Genomic DNA, 23,382 nt, shown 5'->3' with positions numbered 1-23,382 from the left:
CACCGATAGGAGAGCAGTGCTCACATCTGCCCTGAGACAGACAACCGCCCCCCTGCCCCCCCACAGCTGTAGCCCCGCTGTCACACACAACACCTCCACCCCTCTTCTGTTATCACTGCCAACACCACACATCCAACATGAAACACACACACACACACACACACACAATTACCAGCCCCATGAGGTAAGCCAACAGGGTCCCACACGGGCAGCCAATGGGCTTGCAGGGGCCGCCCGATGGACCCACCCCGGCAGCCAATGGGCTCACACTTCCCACCCACGCTGTGAGCCAATCAGCCTGGTGGGGCCAAAGGGCCAGGGGGAACAGAGGAGACGGGCCTTGTGGGATCATGAGATGGCCCCAGCTGGAGGCGGCCTCTCCTCCCAAGCTGCAGGGGCTGAGTGCAGTTTTTCTAGCCCTGGCTGGCCAAATAGCCGGTGTAACGCAACCCCTAGACAAATCTGCGGGGCACAGTGGGGGTGAGTCAAGGACAGACAGCGAGGAGAGTGAAATGGATCTGAGCTATAGGTGTGTGTTTGTTCCCTTTTGTGAGTGTCCATGTGCGAGTGTCCGTGTGTGTGTGTGTGTGTGTGTGTCTGTGTGTGTGTGTGTGCGCCTGAGGTGAAGACTTGAGATGAGTGAGGGGGGTGGTATTTTCCCAGATGATCTGCGTGTGAATTGGGACTTGGGGGGGGCTGGATGGTCTGACTTCATTTAACATTTAGTGGCAAACAGCTGTACACACAGAAAGTAAACCATGCCATCTGTGAAATTCGTGAAATTCCTAAACCTTTCCAAATTTAATTTGGGAGAAAAAAAACAAACAAGCATGCAAATGGACACAAAAGCTGTGACAACAACTAAGACCACAATCTACAACTAAGACAATATCCATGAATACAGGCAACATCAGATGGCGAGTTAGCACATGGATAATGCCTTGTCCAACAGTGACGGGAGATGGAAGACCTACCTTCATCAATGTCAGGGGGCAAGCCTCCGACAAACACCTTCCTGGAGTAACGCTCCATCCTCTCTCCGTTCTGGCAACGCGTTGGTGAGCTCAGCCCTGGCGTCAGCGACTGCTCGCCATGGCCATCGTCAAGGAAGCCATCCTCAAAGGGAAACAGTGAAGAACGACCTGCATCACGGCAAGACGGAGGAAAGGAGAGATGTAGGGAACAGAGAGAGAGAGAGAGAGATAAAGAGAGTGAGACAGGGGAAGAAGCAAAGAGGTGAGGTATTAGGAATTAAGATGAACCCATGTGACAGGCACAACAACATTTGCCGTAAGCAGGTATGGTAATGAGCCAGACAGTACATCGAGTTGAGAGATGTGGCAGTTGCGAAAATGTTCACTTAGAACAGTTCACATAAAGAGTGACTGATGGAAAGTACAAATTCCACAAGACCAAGGAATCTTATACCGAATTGAGAGGAGTACCTCTATCTTTCTAAGACATAGCCTACAAACATATGCATTTCATCTTCTGATTGCTTTCAATTTCAGATTTGTGTTCTACTTGACTGATGTATTTTTTCATTGTATAGAATGTTTATTTTGATTACAATTTCAAGTTCAGTAAATGTATGATTTAAGTGAATTATGTTACAATCATACATTTATGTGTGTATCTTCCAGGTCAGATTTTAAGTTGTTTAAGGTGTACAGAGGAAATGAGATCACTGCTTTGTTTGGGTTTAGTGAGCGTTCGTTTTCACCATTTCTGGACATGGCTTCTCTGACTTCTTATATGTCCACATATTTAACACTGGTCAGAGTTCACCAGATGAAAATAACTCAAGGCTCTTTCAGCCTTTTGCATCTAATGAAAAAATGCCTAAAAAAAATGGACAGGGAATGAGACCTTAATGAAAACCACCATTACAATAAAGCCGGAGCAAGAGAAGCCTATTGTTATTGTACTGTAATCAAATCCTGCTCCAAGGCCAAATGTGTTTCCAGAATGCATGTTGAAATATGATTAGCCTTGAATGGTGAAAACCTAAATTGATGTTCTGCTAAATTACTGCCTGTCGTATGTTTTCTATGGCCATTTTTGGCCTGAGGACGAAAAACTGTGTAGAGTGTCTTAGAGAGGTTATATGAACACGGCATAGCGCAACATAGCAGCGGCCCATTTGACCAAGTCCACATTCTCAGTTCTCTGAGCATCTGTTGCTGCAGAGGTGTCAAAAGAAGTGAGAATGGTAGCAGTGCCTTTTATTAACCATTCACAGCATTAGTTCAAAACTCTGTGCAAAAAATGTGTGCAAGGCCACAATTCCCACAACACCTGTTAAGAAATTAAATGTTAAAAAAAAATTAGTCACATCTGAGAAGCTCCATGCTCACAACACTGCTTCAGTGAGGGATTTGGACATTGCCTATGGTAAGGAAGTGTTTTTGTGGTTGTCAATGTTGGTCTGGACAAAATCAGTTCCAACATGAGAATGGAAAATACAAGTGAAATGAAACACAACCAATCCCAATGAAATGCAGGAGGAACTAAAACTAATAATATGTGACACTAATGGTGGACAACGGCACATAGCAGTGTTTTAGGAGCATGCAGTTCCACAGGTACTGGAGAATTAAAAATCATCCCGTTCGCCAGATGATTAAAATGTAAAAAAAAGAGACAAAACCAAAAGGAGCATGGAATCACTAGATTTCATCCAACTGTGTAGATGAAACTAGAGCTATGTTCTGACATCAGATTACGAATCACAGGTTCTTGCGACACACCCAAACACGCGGGAACCAGAGATTAACATCCCTCCCAAGCCCACTCAGCAAGCACAAGACAGAGGAAAGGTGACAAGGTTACCTCTTCTGCGGCCATAGCTCCTGGCTGCTTGTGAACATGATGGAGGAAAGGGGATGGAGGGAGAGAGAGAGGGGGGGGGGGAGAGAGAGAGAGAGAGAGAGAGAGAGATGAAAGGAGGTTTAGAGAGTGGGAGAGGGGAAAAAGAAGAGGAGAGTAGGAGAGTAGTTTAGGATTTGGGGGGGTGTTGGGAGAGAAAAAGAGATAGAGATATATGTTTTGTGGGCAGACAACCAGAACAAAAAAAGACCAAGGCACAGAGATAGCACAGTCAGGCATACTTTGTTAGGGGCTGTCCCCCTTCAGACGGGAACAGGCTTGTGGTCAGAAATTCATCCTGTCTCACACACACACACACACACACACACACACACACTGCAATCAGGCTCCAATCTCAGGTCACAGGAGCAGGGCATGTCCAGCCACGAGGACTGCCATTATTATGGCATCACATGGTGGATACAGATCAGCAAAAAACAATCAGGCATGCATCCCTGAAACCAAAAGGTTCTCACATGTCTGTAAGCCATGAGGTTCCCCCCTCCGGTTTACAGGTTCCTGTGCACTATGCTTGTTTTGGCACATTCCACTCCTGGGGCAGTAAGACCAAGACCATAGCGAGATGCTAAATAAGCGACCAGTCACTCCGTTCATAAACAGTTCATTTGCATACTCTACACTTGAGACACCATTTGACATGACTCTATTCCCTTGACAAAAGACAGACGGCCGAGTCGACTGAGATGTAAATCTGCATCGGGTGGACACATGCTCGGAGGGAGACGCCGAGAAATCCCCAGGGGAGCCACAAGTGCTGCTGCTGGAGACGCAGGAACGCATCGCCCACATTCCTCTGGGACACAAGTTGCGCCGCGTTAGCTGCTGTTTACTTCAGCTGCGTGTGTGTGTGTGTGTGTGTGTGTGTGTGTGTGACATTGTGTCAGTGTCAAACCCATAATAGATTGTTAAACTGATTTAATCTACTGGATTATTCAAAAATGAATAATGAATCCTAATGAAACATGACTTGTAAAGTGGAATCAAAGTGCGTGTTTGTGTGCATGTGTCCTCTACAAGAGAAAGGTCTGTGAGACAGAAACAGTTGGATAGGGACAAAAAGGATGACTCACTGTTACAAAACTCCACCTCACAAAGAAACATAATCAACACCAACGGGGGGGAAATGGAGGAAACCAACAGGGGAGACATTGAGGATGTCAGAGGGAACATATTGGTCTCTGTGTGTGTGGGGGGGGGCTCATGATCTCAGTAGCCCTAGTTTTCAGTCCTCTGCCCCTCAGCAGTTCCTCTACACTGAACCGTCTGGCAAGGGAAGAAGGAGAGAGAGAGAGAGAGAGAGAGAGAGAGAGAGAGAGAGAGAGAGAGAGAGAGAGAGAGAGAGAGAAAGAAAGAAAGAAAGAAAGAAAGAGAGAGAGAAAGAAAGAGAGAGAGAAAGAAAGAAAGAAAGAAAGAGCACAGGCACTTAGGAGCGCTTCTCCGGCACATAACTGTCAACCTCCGAGCGCAATTTCCCCCTGGGGCCTGAGTGTGTGTCAGATTTTAATCGGCGTTGTTGGGGACGCAACAAGCCACAGCACATTTCAGTCTTCACCCATATTTCACTGTGGATCTGCTACAGCAACAGCTTCTCTGCACAGCAGGGAAATTAAAACCTGACAGTGAATTCCCTAAAGTTTCTCAAACCACATGCACTAATAACTTATAGACAAAGACAATAACTAAGTTAACAAATAAAGGGAAGCGAGGGAAGAAGATCTGCCCCTTTGCAGATTTATTGTTAATATATGAAAAAATGTATATATAAAAGAGACTGCAAGGGCCCTCCTTTTTTCGTCGGGAGATTTAACGAGGCCCAGACTGTGTCCAAACCACAGCCGCAGCCACAGTGGTGAGGAGGGGAGGGAGAGGGAGAGGGAGAGGGAGAAGAGAGACTCTCCAGCTCGCCTCCATTCATTATAAAACAGACAGAGCATCCTGTCGGAGGAGGAAGCGGAGGAGTCCAGGAGAGAAAGAGGGAGGGAGGGAGAGAGAGAGAGAAAGAGAGAGGGATCGGGAGGGAAAGTGCTCGTTAAGTGGCCCTGCTGTTTATTTGCTCCCTTGCTGTGCTCCTGCGCCCTGGATCCCAACACACCGCTTCCTCCTAGTGATATCACCACCACTGCCCGGCCAACAAACCTGCTTCCCCCACCAACCAACCTCCTCCTCCTCCTCCTCTTCCAACCACATACTCAAGCCCTAACAGGGCTCGGCCCTGCCTGTCTGAGGCCAGCAGACCGCTGCTGCTGAGGACTCAGACCTATGATCTTGGGGAGAGAGAGAGCTCAACCAAGGAAACTACATGGCCGTGACCACTGGCTCCATTCATGGTGCTTCCACAGCTCACCAGCATTCCTCAGAGCCACATGGCAACCCCCCTGTCCCCCACCCCACCCGACCCCACCCTATCATGGGTGTCCCCTGACCCCCCACCCCTCTCCTTAGACCTGCTCTCTCTGCCACCTGCCTGAGGACAGCATGGGTGTATAGTCTTACAGGTCCTCTATTTATACCACTGGCCTTCTCACCCTCAGGGATGGGACAACAACTGTGAAGGCCCTCATCTAAGGGCTACACGAGTGTGTGTGTGTGTGTGTGTGGGGCTGGAGAAGGTGGCGGTGGGGCCAGGGATGGGGCCTTCCTTTACTGAAACCCAACATCGTAGATCTCTTGAAAACCATACCTAGTGTATGATGAGTGTAATCAAATAAGATAGCAAAGAGAGGGTGACTTACTTTTTCCCACATTCTAATCTCTATTGTAACAAGTCAAAGACAGCCAAAGGCAGAGAAATTGATCAAATGAGAGAGGGTAAATAATGATTAAAAGGTCACTCACTGTTAAGGGGCATGATGTGGTCAGCTGCTGGGTGGGGGAAATTCAAACCCATGCGTCCTGTTAGAGAAAGGGCACAAACAAACAAACAGACAAAACAAAACAAGAAATGTGTTAACAGCAAAGCCCTCATTGAGCATGCAGCACAGACGGAATGTCCCCACACCATTACCTCACCCATTTCTCCTCTGGCTCTCCCCTTCCTGCTCGCTTTTATGGGCCTGTTATACATTACACCTACTCTGGTTCAGACTGACAGCTAAATAGCTTCTGAGGCAGACAGGAGAGGAGCGTTGTTTGTTTGTGTGTGTGTGTGTGTGTCAGTCAGAGCGTGTTTATTTCTTTTTGCCTCGCTTTGTGGTAATGGCATGATTCACCACTCCGCCCAGTTATCCATCTACTTGTTTCACCAACATGTCAGTGCTGTTGCAGCCCAGCCAAGCAGCCCTGCACTGGCGGAGTGTGTCCGGGCACATCAGCTCATGCGGTGCATAAAAAATGCGGAGAGCTCTGCAGTGTGCCTGGTTGGGGAGGGGGGTGCTCGGCTGGACTCGGCCCACGGAGAGGGGACTGTAGTCAGCCACTGCAGACACACTGACCCCCCCACAGGCTCCAGCTAAAGCAGCTGTTCTCAAACTGTGGGTCAATAAAACAGGTTTTTAAAAAAAAAAAATTATCTGTAGCCTGGGCCCACGTAGCACCCGATGTGCAATGGACGCACTGTGTTATTAACAGGGAAGCGCTTGTGTCAAGGCAGCTAAGGTAGTCCCGACCTACATGAGATTTTGATTGTTGTTGTGAGAGTGGTGAATTTCATCAAAACCCGGCCCTTAAAAGCGCGTCTATTCTCCGCTTTTGAAGAGATGGTAGCTGACCAAAAGGCTGTACTGTTTCACAGCGAGGCAAGGTGGCTTTCCCAGGGTAAAGTGCGGTCAGTCGCGTGTTTGAGCTCCGAGTCGCCTCTTCTTGGAGGAAGCGCGCATGTTTGAATCTGCAAGCACGTTCACTAATGAACATTTCTTGACGAAGCTGGCCTATCTCAGCGATATATTTGATATATAAGCACCTACCTCACCTACCGCACCTACCTCACGATTATGCTTTTGAGATTTCTGAGCGAAATCGCTGAAACGTCTGATTGGGAGGCACTCTTGTGATCCCATGTATTAAACAGTAGGCCTACATTACATCCCTGCAAAGTTTATTTCAAAAATATTTCCCAACCAGCAGTGCTCAGTATGACTGGATTATGGATCCATTTAATGCAGCATGTTGGTATTTCATTGAATAGATTGTACAATGCTGTAAAATGGCCTATGCTTCCTAATATGTTGCTGGAAAACAGAAATATGTGTGTTATGTATTTATTTATTCATTCTATCTGCAGCACCAGCTGATTTTAACTCTGTTGAAGAGGATATATTTAGAACTTGTCATTATTTCAATAAATTTGACAATTTTAAGCTTGACCTACCACTTTCTTAGAGCGATGAGGGACAGGTGGGGCTCGAGAATGATCAAGGGGGCAGAGTGGGGAATGAAAGAAAACGTTTGAGAACCACTGAGCTAAAGAGCCTCTTTGAGCTCCTAATATTCTAATATGCTGACGAGCCTCTCTATCTCACACACACGCAGAGTTTGGGGTGTTTCAGACAGGTAAATTGATGATTGCAGCAAAAGTAGGACAAGTGGCCTGTGTTGATAATTTGTTTAATGTGACACACACACACACACACACACACACACACACACACAAAATTGTCAGTTAGGTTCCCACCCGAAACAAAGGGCTGCTTCTTATTTGACTGATTGGTTAGTTCAGCATGGGGCGTGCATGTGAAACCGTGTGAACCATATGTCGGCAGATAGTAGCCGTCAAACCCGCTTGCTGAATCAGTACACACACACACACAACCGCCTACAGCAGTCACACACCCCAACAATGCCCTTCACCACCCCACACCACCACACACACACACCTATGCCAAGTCACTGCAGGGTTGCCCTGTGCATTTAAACGACACAGAGGCTTTATAAAATCGGTGGCAATTCTACCTCCCCTACTGAGACAGAGGGCTGAGACTGAGAGCTTTTGTTGCTTTTACATCTATTGCACACAGTATGGCAAGACGGCAACAAACTACTGACTAATGAAAAATACAACATGACAACATACTCTACACAGCACAGAAATTTGAATTGGCTATATAGGCCTATGCCAATTTTACACTTTTTTTTTACACATTTTAATGTTTATATGAGGTGGCGGTAACACTCCATAATAAGGTGCCATAATAAATAGCAAACTAGTAATTACCTAACCCTTTGTTAATATTTGTTAATTGTTACTAAACTATCTATTTGGCACAAGTTAATCGTTTTTTCATCATTAATTAAATATTAGTTGTCTGCATAAAATCTGTATGTTAATGTTTTAACAAATCTATTAACTAATATTGTATTGATATTTGTTAATAGTTAACTAAATTTCTTTTTGGCACTAATTAACAGTTATTTCTTACATCATTTATTTTTTAAATGTTTATTTACAAACTATATGCTAATATAAAAGTTAATGACATTTTATTATTTATCTAGCTTTTCTGATTAGCTTTGTGGATAATTTATGGAATTTATGGTTTATGGCTTTATGGTCTTGTGGGGTGTATAAGGCACCCTACTGCCAGTGGTTTGTTGTGTGAGAGTTTGTGCACCTCTTCTTCCACTTCATCCTTATTGGATATCTTTGTGGTTGGCTGTCATGTAATTTGTGACCCTCTGGCTAGAGTTTGAAAGTAGTGTACTCTTTGCCTTTGGAAGTACTATTTGGTTGCTGCTTTGTGAATTTGCTTGGTGAATTTGGTGAAATTCAGGGGAGGGGGGTGTAACAGAGTTAGAAATGTAGTTTAGTGTTTGTATGGGATTTTTGCCGTAATTAAAGGGGTGGTTCAGGATTTTGGACATAAGACCTTATTTCCAAGTAAGCAAGTGTGATATTTATCAGTGGAGACCGTTTTCAGCACGTTTCATCCAGTCCGTCTAATTGCAGAGTTAGCAGGGTGCTAGGCTAGCGCTGTCAACGGTATGTGCTAGCCTGCCACTAAAGACAGTCTTACCCACTCCAAAGTACACCTGAGGCAAATTCCAGACAATCGATGTAAATGTCTGTGTTGATAGAATAGTGTAAAAAATACAACTACCCTTGCATCGCGTTGCAATAGTTATACTTTGGTCCCTAAAGTTGTTAGTAGTCATTTTGCAACTCAGCGGACTGATATTACCAAGGCTACTACTAGGTATCCCCATTGGAGTCGCTTTACTGTTTACTTTTCGGCAAGGTACTACTAACCGAGCAAGTATAATTCCGCCGCTACTAAGAAACTAGTCCCTCAAAATGTAATGCGATCGTTGAAATGCAAGGATAGAATAACGTTAGAAATAACACTGTCAATACAGACATTTACATCGATAGTCTGGCGTTATAATTTATTTGCCTCGGGTGTACTTTGGAGTGGGTAAGACTGTCTTTAGTGGCAGGCTAGCACATACCGTTGACTTTAGCGCTAGCCTAGCACCTCACGAACTCTGCAATTAGAAGGACTTGATGAAACGTGTTGAAAACGGTCTCCACTGATAAATATCACACTTGCTTACTTGGAAATGAGGTCCTATGTCCAAAATCCTGAACCACCCCTTTAAGCAGCCTTATTGAGATTGGTGTTTTGGAGCCCCCTTTGGAGAAACGGTATACTGCAGCTCTGCTGCGTTTTGTCCTTGTATTGTTGTCATAGCCGAACAGAAGCGGTATGCTTTGCATTGGGTAGGTTGAGTGTATGAAGCACTCCCCACTTTGTTTTCATTTTGTAATATACCACCTGTATTATATTACTTTACATGTATTGTTAGGATTTGGGTTCAATTCTAGCAACTTAGAGAACGTTTATTAATGTTTTCATTATGACCACGAGTTCATACACACTAAGGCTAACGTGACTAGCTGTAAACTCCGCTAGCAACTTTTCATGCTTTCAGTGTAGTTTAGCTTAGTGTGCATGGAAAGTGCAATTCAGTCTAGCAGGAAATTAATGTACATTTAGTTTAGCATTATCTTTATGCATTACCTCCGTATGGTCTATGTCTGTGAGTGTTTAGTGAGTCTCAGAATATTAATAAACTGTCGTTCTGTGCACCTGAACATTCCACGTTGCATACATGTCTCCCTTGCTAGTAGGGCTAGCTGACAGTGATGGTATAGGAATGATGCATACATATAGCCCATTCAACTACTTCTTATTTTGCTTGTGCAGATGCTGTTTTATGTATGCCAGTGCCTGAAGGCATGTTTTGTTTTAACTTTTCCTAAAGTAATAAATGTGATGAGCCAGTTTTGGTCTCCTTCCCTTCACCGTCTGACTAATAGTTATATATTACTAATATATTAATAAAGCTTAACCAACTTTATTATAAGGGTCCCATAGTTATATATTACTAATATATTAATTACGCTTAACCAACTTTATTATAAGGGGCCCCACACTGATAGCTATATACTACTAATATGTTAATTAAGCTTAACCAACTTTATTATAAGGGTCCCCCATACTGATAGTTATATATTACTAATATATTAATTAAGCTTAACCAACTTTATTGTAAGGGGCCCCACGCTTATAGCTATATACTACTAATATATTAATTAAGCTTAACCAACTTTATTGCAAGCGGTTCCGGTACCAACAAGAGTGGCAGCATGTCAAGGTAGCTCTGTTTTTTTCTTGAATTTCCCCTTGGGGATCAATAAAGTATCTATCTATGGTAAGGGTCCTATGGGGAGTGGTTCATATTGGGATAGGCAGAAGCACAGTTTACTAACAATAAGTTAAATAATAATAAGTCATTAACTTTTCTATTAACATATACTTTGTAAATAAACATTTAACATTTAAATAATGTAAGAAATAACTGTTAATTAGTGCCAAAAAGACATTTAGTTAACTATTAACACATATTAATACAATATTAGTTAATAGATTTGCTAAAACATTAACATACAGATTTTATGCAAACAACTCATATTTAATTAATGATGAAAAAACTATTAACTTGTGCCAAATAGATATGTTAGTAACAATTAACAAATATTAACAAAGGGTTAGGTAATTACTAGTTTGCTATTTATTATGGCACCTTATTATGGAGTGTTACCGAGGTGGCCACACACACCAACTTAATTTCCACACTGCAGAGGTGTGGCCACACCAGACAGATCAGTGGGAGGGGTTGTGGGCACACCCAATTTTATCAGTCTGTTCTTGTAACAAACCTCACAGTAGCATCATGCCTAACAAAGAACCCATCAGTTTGCAGAACTCCTGACTTAGTCACCTGCAGTCATTTCAAGAGAATGAATGAACAAGCAGGAATTATCTTGTTGCTTGTCTGAAAATAAATGCACTTTATATTCACTTTATCTTGAGTCTTAATCACATATTAAAAAATTGTCAAACTGGGGATGAATCTTTCACAAGCCTCTTTTTGCCAGACAAGACAATGGCAATGGCAGAGATCCTGTCTTGTGTCTTTAGATTCCTAGTAGAAAGCCTGCCAAAACCTCTATGGAAACTTCCAGAGTGAACCTTCAACAGTGTGGCTTGCTTCTTGCTCAAGATGTGTGCTGCATTGTGAGCAATTTGGTCGGGAGCCAAAGCTCAATGTTTCTTTTTAACACCGGAGTCTGTGCCAGAGCTGTGGCTGTTTCTTAAGGGGCCGGGATCATCACCACACCTTTTTATGATTAAAAAAACAAAGTAACACACCCTAAAATCCCCACACACAATCTCTTCCCCTCATTCAAATACACACACAAGACAAAGTAACACACCCTAAAATCCCCCACACACAATCTTTTCCCCTCATTCAAATACACACACATACACACTGACAGACATGGACAGAAATATCTCCAGCCATATGGCATCTGCAGTGACAGGGCAACAAAGCGCTGTGCAAGTGACATTTCCTCACAGACAGGTCTGGCTATTCTCAGCCTCAGTTTCCCCACTTAGCCTGGGGAGGCCTCAGCATGGCCGAAGCACAACCACTGCTCATGCTGATGACTGTGTGCGTGTGTGTGTGTGCTTTCACAGCTGTGGAGATGAGGTCAAGGGACTGGAGCCAAGACCTTTAATCCCTGCCACTATGAGCCGGCACAATAACGGTTATCTGTGCCTATCTGGTTCGCCAACATGTTAGCATGTGATGCCTCATGTTACACCTGCTACCAACGACAGTTTGATGATCCAAAATGTAAATGAGCTAACAGACAGATACTATTCAACTCAAGGTGACTGACAAGCATTTTGCCAAGCTACAGTTATCAGAGAGATAACATCTCTCTCTCTACAAGTTCCTGTTGAAATGGCAGACTAAATCCCCCCACCACTGATCAAGTGCTCCATGATGACAGATGAGTCCAGAGCCTTCCCTTGTCAGGGGGGTCTGCGAGGGGTTAACAGGAGCTGTGGGTGACTGCACAGGGGGCGGCTTCACACCTGGAGCTCTCCTGGACTTGGCTGAGACCACGTCTTAGGCCTCTGTTCCACATTAAACAGCATGTTAGGGCCTCCTATAAATGGCCACTGGAAAAAAAAATTGCACGCGAGAGTGCCGGGGTTGGGGGTGGGGTACAAGCTACTCCTAAAGGCAAGACGATAATGTCAAGACCCAGGATCCGGTTAGGTGTGTGTGTGTGTGTGTGTGCAGGGTAGATGACTAGTGTCACATTATCACTTTCAACTGTGACACGAAAGCGCAAATGCAGAATCATGGCCAGTTGTTTCCACTCTGTGCACTTCAAGGGGGAGGCTTATGACCTCTTGATAAAAACACAAGCTCACTTCCTTTTAAAGATTAGAGCAGATTAAGGAAGCCAGTCGATAGCCACCAGTTGAAATGTGTGCACAATAAGAACACTGTTACAGGCTTAATCCATGCATTTGTATCTATCGACACACTTAGAATGGCATGTTTAACATGTTTATCCATGTTTAAGGTTGATATAGAAGCTTTCTTAAGGCTTAAGTTTGAAGTGTGGTAGTCATCCATGCTTTGGTTGTTTGTTTATTTGTAAGCAGAATACAGAAAAAAACAATTGCCAGATTTTACCAAAAAGAAGCTTGAGACAAGAAAAAAGTAATTACATTTTGGACCAGATCTCACTCACATTGCATATTAAAGGCTTCAATATAGCCTTCACTAATGTCGGCAGTTAGAAGATGCCTGCATGAGCCTTTTCACTAAGTTCCATGAACATCAGGCCAGTAGTTTTATTCCGTAATCCTGCAAACCAACCAACCAACCAACCAACTAACAAATGTACAAACAAAGTGACTCAGGTGAAATACACAACCTCCTTGGCTGAGGATCTGTTATAGATCTGAAAGAAATGGTGGGCGAAGCTATGCACTCTAATGAGTGCCATATTCTAGTTTGAATCTCACTTTCACTTTACAATTCCTCCAGTTCACCATTCAAACTAAGCTTCTAGTTTGCCATCCACCTTTATTTATTTGCCATTTCCATTTACATTGAAGAGCTGATGTTTGAAGGCCCTTCAGAATTTTATTCTGAATGGCATGACACTTGGGGAGCACTACGATCACAACGGGGCCGATTTGTTTATAGTTCCACTTGCTGACGACTACCATTTTTAAAAAGACTCCATTGTGTCAAAAGTCCCCAAAGCCAGGAGGAGCATGCATGTCTTGATCCCGCATGTCAGTGACTGCATCAACCACGGCTGGTCCTGCTTTCATGCATGTCAGACTCCACAGTCTGTGATCACAGGGTCATCCGCCAGCAAGCACTGGCTCGAGTCGGCTCTGACAGACAGCATCCTCTTGTCTGGCCCCCGCTCTTCCTAACCTCTCCCGTCTGAAGGTGTTTGTACTTTCTGATGGGGAGGCAGGAGCCAGAGAGGTGGCGTGGTGGGGGTCATTTCCTCTGCAGGGGTGGCTTTCTTTCCCTTACATTTTCAGGGCTTGTTGACCGGGCCAGACATGGTGTAGTGGAACACACATACACACACTAGTTATCTTGTAACCTTACACACTCCACAGTGTGGTTTTGTCACGGCGGACGTTCTCACCTCCACCCCCATCCCCGCTCCTTCACGTAAATTCACATCGTTTGTCACCCCCCTAATGACATAGTACTGCTAAACCAGGCAGCACAGAGCTTCGATTAAACGGGTGGGAAAAGAAATATGTCAAGCCTTATGATTTTTTAAAAGCTCCACGTTAAGCAGATAAAGCAGGCTTTTGCCATGTGTAACTGGCACAGAGCAGTCACATGAGGCCAGGTTGAGGGGGAAAAACAGATTTGTTTACGTGAGAGTGTGAGCGAACATGCATGCATATCAACACTAGGGGCTATTGTGCTCAAGTGCACGTGTGTGTGTGTGTGTGAGAGAGCCTTTCCGTGTGTGTGTGTGTGTGTGTGTGTGTGTGTGTGTGTGTGTGTGTAACAGTGGGCTTCCAGAGGCCTAACTCTCTGCACGTGAGCAGAGCTAACCCCTCTTTGGGGCCATCTATGAGCTGCTGCAGTGTATGGTAGTAGATGTTTTGAGTGGTGGGGGGTGGTGATGGTGATAGTGTTGGGAGGGGGGTTAAAAAAGGGAGCATTTGTTCAGGGCAGGCCCTTTCACCCAGCCCTGCTTGCAGACCCCCTTCAAAACAAAGTGTAAATTCCCCTACGCATTCCATTCCAATCGGATTAATGAGTGTTCAGAAGCTCGTCAGAAGAAGGGGCTCATTCTCTCACTCTTGCACACACAAGCTCGTCAGAAGAAGGGGCTCACACACACACACACACACAAAACAAAACAAGCCCCCTTGACCAGCAGTAGTCCTCCTCATCATACCCGAGCTCAAGGCCTCCTTCATGGTGAGGTGACCCTTTTACCCATAAGCCTGTCTGCGCTTGTCTCCCCATCATTCATCCATTCCCATCCCCCAAAACCAACTCACTGCTCACTCAAGTAGGAAAAAAAAATAAAAGACAGAAAATAACGACCATGGCAAACTTGTCTGGCCCTTCGGCAAGTAGATGGCAAATGCCTGAGCCCTAACCTCACGTTTCAGACATGCTCCTCCTAAGTGGGTTACAGTCTTCCACACAAGTTTCCATACGACTGCATCAATTTCTCCTGAGAACTGAGCATTACAAGGGCAGCACAATCAGCTTTGTTGTCTGGACACCATTGAGGAATACCAGGTTTGTGAAATCTGCTGACCAGCAACTCAGGGAAGAAAGTGGTCAAACTACTATAACCATGAATGGTAGCATGTAATAACCCATCACACACACACACCCCACACAATCCACAGTGTTGACAGGGATTGGGGGAGTAAACAGTGCAAGACTAGATTGTGGTCACATCTGGCTGCCAATCATCTCTGCGGTCTCCCGGCCGATTTGCAACTAGATTCCCATTTCCGTACTCTTAGTTGGGCCCTGTCTACCTTCCGCCAACATGGAGGGAGGGGGGAAAGTGGGCCACCCCACTGACCTCTGGGCAAAACAACACGGTGGCCACGCAGTGCCAACACAGCGCTGGACAGGAAAAACAGAGCCAACGCATGAGAGCAACAGACCAAACCTGCAGGCCTCGAAGTGAACGCTAACCCCCACCCCAGGCCATGCACACTTGAACACACACACACACACACGTCCTTTTCTTATTTATTTTAATAGACTCAAACAACCACCATAGTAATGTCACTACTTCCAAAGGCCAATGAGAAACTTAAGTTTTAAAAGACAGCTCTTGTTTTACACAACTCTGCTGGCTTTAAGCGCTTTCAGGACTGATTTGACATGACGGGGAGATCTGTTTGAATTTATTTCATGGATCTATAACACCTCTATAACAACCCTAAATATACTGTGCAGATCAGATGTGTTTTGCTCTTAATGCAAATGACTGTCAACCTGTGGGAATGAAATGCATTTTTTCCCAGCCACTGCAGGCAGTGTTGAAAAGATTAGCTGAATCATTTGTACCCCTTTGATGTGACAGTGAAGTGGTGTAAGATTCCACAAAAGAGGCTCCTTCATGATCTTCCTCAAATCTCTCCCTTCTACATGAGTACAAAAACTAACCATTGCCACCAAGTTTGTATGGCAATGTAGGTATACCAAAGACATAAATATACATTAAAAACAAACTATCTAAAAAACACACTCAATACCAAATGAACCTGTTAGGGAGACTGCCTATTAACCTTGCTCACAACACAAACATATTCAAATTCAAGTATAAAACAACCCCTTCCCAAACTCAATGCAGCAGACAGACAGAAAAGCAAAAGAAAAGAAAATCATCACTAGGTCAAATTAGCAGAAGGACAGAAGCAAAGTGCTACAAACACCACACTGACACACAAACACAACATGTACAATTTTGCAGGTAAGGCCAGTGGTTAATTCACAATGATTTATGATTGCTGCAACAAAAATAAATCAATGGTGTTTTTTAAAAGCCAAAATAGAGCAAAAGAAACAAAAAAGGCTCAATCAGGATTTTTAATGAAGCCAAAAAAAGAACAAATAAGCAAGGGTGTGTGAATATTCCTAACCTGCAAAATGATTCCTCCATATAATATCAGCGATAGTCATTGGTGGGCCACCGACTGGGTGTGGTTTACCTTTGTCGTGATCAGTCCTTATCATATCCATTAAGGAATTCTCCAAAGTTTGCAAGTTAAATGGATCAAAGGGCCGATTCCGGTCCTGGAGAGAAAAACAAAAAGAGGAACAGAGTTTAAAGGTTGAAGGGTTTGATGGTCAGAGTCACGTTCAAGAGCCTGTGTACAAGACTTCACCAAGACACTGTGTGTTAAACATGTTGCATTTACCAATGCAAAATACAAACCCTTTAGGCACCTATTTTGCACCTAGCGCATGGCGGAAAACTCGTTTTCCACCCGGCGTAAAGATTATTTTCGTATTTTCGATTATTTTCAGGAGGTGTGGCAATGAACAACCTAGGGAGAGGTCTGGCACGTTGTCTAAAAATCGCTATCATACACTACGTAAAACGCATTACGCGTTAATTAAACTTGGTCAGAAGTCCATGGTGAGTTGTTTATATGTTATTTTAAGAGCGCATTATCAACAGTGATTTTGACGGGTGCACAACACACCATCCTTCTATCATCCATGAACGCAGACCAGCGCACATCCATGCAAAAAATTACAAATTACACGATTACAATGGGAAACATAATTAGAATAAAGATATTACGAAATACATCTCACAATGAGTAGTTATTCACCATCATTTGCAAATTGGTAATGACTGTTAAAAGTGATTAGGCGAGAGCACAGCTGAAGATGCACCGTCACAACATATATGAAACTCCTCTGGAGGATAAACGTTGTTTTATTCAGTCATTCGAACATTATTAGATTAAGTGTTGCTTTTTCCAGCCTATGTTTTCGATGGTAACCCATTGTCCGTCAATAGTGAAAGTAACTAACTCTCATTGGTTTGAATGACGTTATGCCCAAAACACACCCATGACTGATTAAGAAACATAAGGCCCACCTTCTTGCGCCGGACGTTTCATAACATTTCATAACTAAACCACACCCAATATGGACTGGACAAACCCCAAATTTTGTTTAAACCATTCATCAGTGACCATGCACTTTAGACTGTCATAATAGGGCCCTTAAGGTGTTACAAACACCCTTTAAGATGTTCAGTGGAATTTTCAATATCAATATTATGAACTGATGAAAGTCAAAATCAAGTTCTAAAGTAGCTCTATCAGGAAGCAGTACTGGGAAGGGATTTTGCTCATGCACAAACCTGCAGAGCGACATGACAACAGAATGTTGGTCACATTCAAACATAATAAACACCGAACATTTTGGCTCTCGTTCAGTTGAACAGCCAATCATATTCCTGTGACTAGTGGACTGTGGGATTGCATAAACACAATCACATCCAGGCAGGCACCAACAACAATGAATTTAGGACCACAACAGCACACACCAATAACTGTTTAACTGCAGCTATGCTGGATCATGCTGTTAAACAGGCATTAAGAACTTCAACAAGGTGTGGAGATAGTGTCTGACTGTCAATAAAAGATACCTAGTGTGTCTGTCAATAAAAGATATTTAAAAGAAATGATCGCTGCATTTATTACATTAGCTTTACAAGTGTACATAATTTCCTGTGCCTACTGAAATCATGAAGGCAACCAGGCTAGATTACCTGGGACTATAAAGATGATAGCTTCACTCAGAAGAACAAAAAAATCCTTCGATCGCAGTGCCTTTGAACTGCACTCAAAATCATCCTGCTGGACTCAACTTCATTTTCTAGCAGGAGAGGACAGGCAAAGCACCATGTGTGCAAACACAAAACCCTTTGAACATGGCACCCGCTGGGCTGCCTGCATTCAATCTCCAACATCCAACATCAAGGCCACAAGGAATGGCCACAGAACATCCAAGTTGAACTTAGGTTGAAAAATCCATCCATCACAAGAACCTACAACACTGAATGGTTAAGTCTTTAACTAGTTTCTGTGGCCTAGTATCAACGGAAGTACTGTAGGTTACTCCATAACTAAGCTTAGTATGCATGTTCCACAAAAGTGGTTTTACCCATCATGTACAACTCTCATCATTTCACAAGGACAACATTGGGTAAAACATCAGGTCATCTGATGGATGGATGGATGGATGAATGGAAGGGTGAGACAGTGAGAGTGAGTCTCATTTTAAAAAAAATGAAAAGAAAGGGAGTGTTCACATCAATATGAATGCACAAAGGAGGCATTTATGAAACAGCGCGTCACAGGAGCAAATGAGGAGATAGAAAGGAAGAGGAGTTTTGGAAAGCGTGTGAATATGTGATCTAGCCCTATAGACTTGGCAGAGGCCTCCTGTGCCCAGTGGTGAGAGGAAGGCACATTGTTTGCACACCAGCGCTATTGTCACACAACTGGCTGAGCATTCAAAAAGCGTTATTTCCCCCTCTCTGGGCCTAGATAAAAATCTGCCCACTTTGTACAAATGACGGACATTTAAAATGCTGAGCTCTTGGTTTCAAAATGCTATCGCTAACACACTTCAAACCTCTGTCCTTTCACAGCGTGATCTACATTTGAGTATGTTCAAATCTATTCCTAACATCAAAGTCCTCCCCCGTGACTCAAGTTGCTTTCAAATGTATCCTGAGCTGCATTGCCTTCTGAATGATGGAGGCAATCCAGCCTGTAGTCAAATGGAAGAAAAAGGAAAATGTAAAAACTCAGTCATAGGTCTGACATTACCATGTTGTGTTTACCAACATGGTAATGTTTACCAACTGTGTTTTTCACCCGGCAGGGCCTGAGGTGGTTGGAAAGCACCACACTTCACCTTGCTTTATATGAAAAAGAGAAAGACATTGAGTATGCAAACACCTCCAGGATTTACAAGCGAGAACTTCGACCTTGCCACTGGAGCGCTCTGCTCATTTCCATAAGTATTGGGTTTCATTTGACTGCAATCAAAGCAGTGAAACTCAGGGCAAAATGTCACACAAGTGTAAAAACGTAAGTAGATGGGAGATACCTCCTGGAATGTCCACGCGACTCTTCTGTCCTCGTCTCTCTTTGGCTTAGCAATTTAAATTCCTCACATTCTAGGCCTTGCGTGCTAAAAACCAAGGTAAGCCAGGCACCATTGCACACAAGCATGTCATTAATCTCACCTCAATACCATCCAAGCAGGAATGTCCACAGTTACGGAATAAGCTGCATACTGGGGAGGAACAAACAATGGCAACTCAACACAGATGCATACCAGGTCAGGGGTTGAGGCATTCTTCCTTTAATCCCATCCTACACGACATCATCTTTACCTGGTTTGACCTCTGCTGACAAAGCACAGAATGTGCCAGCCAGGCTCCAGCATGGGGCCAACATGATATATTGTGCCATGGTGATAAGTGTCAGCTTAGTGGGCTCAGATTGAAAAACAGGGAAAGGAGGGATAAGAGGAACTAAAGCAGACTGGGAGAGAGTTGGAGAAGGTTCTACATAACAACCTAATCCTGGTCAGAAGTCAGCAATGTCCCTAACCACATCTTTCATTCTCCATTCCATCGTCCTCTCTTTCTGCAATCCAATGTTGTACTGGTAACTTTTCATGAAAATGTACTGGCACAGAATTGCAATAATTTTAATTACTTTAGTTTGGATGGACACCACCAGCAAAATGTGAGGTGGGCAAGACGAGTGGTAAAGTCAACCATTGCCTCTCAAAGTTTTTAATTAGAATAGCAAAATGTATACTTCATTATCTTTTTCACTAATACTTATTTTCACACACACAAAAAAAACAGTTTGACTGCTGTGGTTAGATCTGCCTCAATCTGGAAACCCAGAGTATTGCCCGAGCTTGTTTAAGTGCTACTATGCAATTTAGCTCCCATTGTCAAGTAACTACCCTGACTAGCGAAAATTCCATCTATTCAGACCAGAATACTCCCAGCGCATTATTACTTAATTGGCAAATCAACTTCAATAGCACATTGTTTAGGCCATCATTGTTTAGGCCATCATTTTATCCATCATTTTATCCATGATCCAGATTTGTCAGGGTAGATTAGTATAGATTAGTACAGAAGATTAGGCTATATTTCTGATTCTGAGGCTTAAATGCTAGCACACACTAGCATGTCTTTGCCATAAACTGCACCAGGACAGAAGCTGCCACTTGTAAACTGTCTCTATGACTCATCATTTTTACACTGCTGCAGTGCTGGCCCTACATCGACCCACCAGCGTGAGCCTGTTGGCACCAACTGTGTCATAGGACATCTTTGGGAGAACTTTCAGGCTGTACTGATTTGGATTCCCAATGATGCCCCCAGGGTAGTGATTAGGCTGTTTATATTTCCAGCCACTATTTTGTTAACAGCCATATCATTTTACATTCTTTTCACATATTTGAATAAAAAATTAAATGTCAAATATGAATCCTAGTCTGTGAAGCATTTTTATAGCAACATATGAACATATTCATTCTGTATTGCACATTGGAGTTGAAGCCTGTTGGCATGAAACTGCCTACAGCTATGTTAAAAAAAAAAAAGAGAGAGAGAGAGAGAGAGAGAGTGTAGCTCAACACTGACAACATTTCATTACAAAGTTCCATTATTGACAACCGGTGTTAAAATCACCTATAAGACCAGCTGGATATGGTAAAGACCCGCCCACTTGTCTGTAGTGAGCCAATCACAGGCAAATACTTTTCCCTTTAAACGTGCCTGAATGAGCTGGCAGAATACTGATGAGGAATAAAATTAACCCGTTCGTGGTGTAGTCAGCCTATTCCATATAGGCCTACCGTCCAAAGTAACATAAAAATGATTATATATATATATATATATATATATATATATATATATATATATATATATATATAAAATAAAATGGCTAACGCACGCACATTTACAAACGACAAAATAGGCCACATAAACGTTACACTAGACCAATAAGTAGCCAATAAGGTTAGGCTGCAATTGGACTGTAGGCTATTATGGCAAGAAAGTCCATTCACCTCTGAGCTCAAGCATAGCCGACATGGCATAAACTTGCAACAGGGAAAGGCCTCGGTCATATCATTGCGGTTTGGACAACACAATCACAGTTTAAAAAACGGCAGGCGAATTTGTAGAGGCTAGTATCAATAGTCATAAGCACATCATTTAGGTTTTGACTGGAGACTAAGATGTTTGGCCAATAAACCCTTGGACACTATAGGAAACAGCAGAGTTCTGGATATTTGAAGGTCATTTCCTGCAATAGTTATTTTGTCGAAAGTAACCGCGGCAGGCAAGACAAAATGTTCCCTTTGTATGGGGTCGAAAGGGGACCCAGATCATTCGATGAAAATAGGCTACGCGCTTAGACACCAAAGTTTGCTTTCCCAATAAATTTGCTATGAGTCGTAGACAGACTCGAAACGCTACTTGATCAGTGCCCAGAAGCTGCAGTCATATACGTGGCGACATAATAAAATATTATTTTAGATAGTATGGCTACAATACTTAACATTATGAGAATGTGGGTGAATGTTGACCACATGCTATAGGCCTACATTGAAATAGCCCAACTAAATTGTCAAAATTCGTTAAAAAGAAACAAACATTGCTTACCTGAAAAGGTAGCATATTGTTGCTGTTGTCTGTCCTAAAGGCGTTGTCTTCCATCCAAGACTTAGGGGTCAGGGGACCAGGACGGGGAAATTTCGGAGGTGCAATGACGTTGCTCGGATAGGGCTTTTTCATCGGGGAGATAGGATTGAGGGGAGACGGCACCCCGACACCGACCCCCACCCCAACACCGACTCCCACCGCTCTCCGTGGGTCCCTGCCTGCCTGGAGCCCGCTCCAGGGATTGGAGCCTGTGCTCCACGGTGCGTTCTGGTGGTTATTCCATGCTGACGACGACGCAGAAGACGACGAAGCCTTGCTGTTCATGACGGTCTGGTGACTGTATGCGTTTCTCTGGGGGAAAGAGGCATGGCTGGGACTAACAGGAGACCTCCTCTGCTGGGGCTGCTGTTGCTGTGCTTGCTGCTGTTGGTGCGGTGACTGTGCCAATCCAATCTGTGGTGAAAAATTCCCTCCGAAAACCGGGTTGACATGGTGTGGGAAATTTTGAAAAAGCATAGTCCCATTAACTGATGGTATTCCTTGAAAAAAACTATCGTCTACGGTGTTCGTGGTTCCAGTAGACCAAGTGCTACCAAATGATGGGGACAAGGAGGTGCCACCGGTCTCCTGCGGCTGATGAAAGCTCAACCCCGGCAGGATCGGCGACTCCATCGGTACTTTCTCTTTGTTGTTTTGAGCGCAGGGTGCTTGGTTAGTCACACTCGATGGACTCTCCTCCGAGGTTGGGGTTTCCGATGAGGGGGTCGGGGTAGAAGGAGGGTCTACGTTTGTTGGGTCTTGCTGGTGGGGCTGAGCTTTGCTTTTGTCCATCAGTAAATCATCCTGCATGGTTTGCTGAGCTGCAACGGGGAAAAACAAAGACGAATTATTATTGAGGATGTCATAAACTACACTCGTCGTGCTGCTATAGTGCTTGCTCGGAGAAAACGCCGGGATGTTGTTATTTCTGGTATAGCTGGTGAAAGCAGACTGCAGGGCGAAACCGTAATCACCCATTTAGCAAAAATTGCCGGTGTGAGCACATTAGGTTTAAATATCACGGCTCAAGAACAGATTCGGTGGCTTTGTTCTATTCAACGCCAGCTTTCTCCAAAGACGTTTACAGAGGACAAACTTGGAGGACGCCGATATTCACCAATTTTTCGCCACGTCTCTTTTCCCTTTCACCGGAACTTCAGACTGCAATGTGAAACCGATTCTTGTTCCTGCTTTTTTTTAGGACCGCCCTAAATTAATTTGCATACGTCAATAAATACAGCTGCGTCCTTCAGCAAGGTTAAAGAGACATAGCACCTTACCTTTCCCTACTACTGACGCATTAAAGCCTTCAACATTTCAGTCAGACGCATAGACTATCTACCAGGGATAACCTACTGTGGAACATCAGGCACGCAAAGGGCAATAAAATGACCATG

The 23,382-nt window shown here is 43.7% G+C and overlaps 1 protein-coding gene across 8 annotated transcripts in view; it reads right to left on the bottom strand.

Moving 5' to 3' along the window:
* Nucleotides 1–23,382, bottom strand: part of cpeb3 (cytoplasmic polyadenylation element binding protein 3) — a 38,154-nt gene that overhangs the window by 12,687 nt on the left and 2,085 nt on the right. For 2 of the 8 annotated variants that reach the window (XM_048269303.1, XM_048269308.1), the window contains exons 2-6: nucleotides 21,947–22,806; nucleotides 16,359–16,512; nucleotides 5,725–5,781; nucleotides 2,833–2,856; nucleotides 975–1,142 (exon numbers count right to left, since the gene is read on the bottom strand). In XM_048269303.1, the coding sequence (XP_048125260.1) occupies nucleotides 975–1,142; nucleotides 2,833–2,856; nucleotides 5,725–5,781; nucleotides 16,359–16,512; nucleotides 21,947–22,806 (1,263 nt within the window). Of the gene's footprint in view, nucleotides 1–974; nucleotides 1,143–2,832; nucleotides 2,860–5,724; nucleotides 5,782–16,358; nucleotides 16,513–21,946; nucleotides 22,807–23,382 lie in introns of all 8 variants that reach the window. The other 6 variants (XM_048269305.1, XM_048269309.1, XM_048269306.1 and 3 more) reach the window with 4 other exon arrangements.

Source organism: Alosa alosa, chromosome 18, assembly GCF_017589495.1.
Source record: "Alosa alosa isolate M-15738 ecotype Scorff River chromosome 18, AALO_Geno_1.1, whole genome shotgun sequence".
NCBI lineage: Eukaryota > Metazoa > Chordata > Actinopteri > Clupeiformes > Clupeidae > Alosa > Alosa alosa.
The sequence above is the reverse complement of the archived record's forward strand: the minus strand, read 5'-3'. Positions and strand labels throughout refer to the sequence as shown.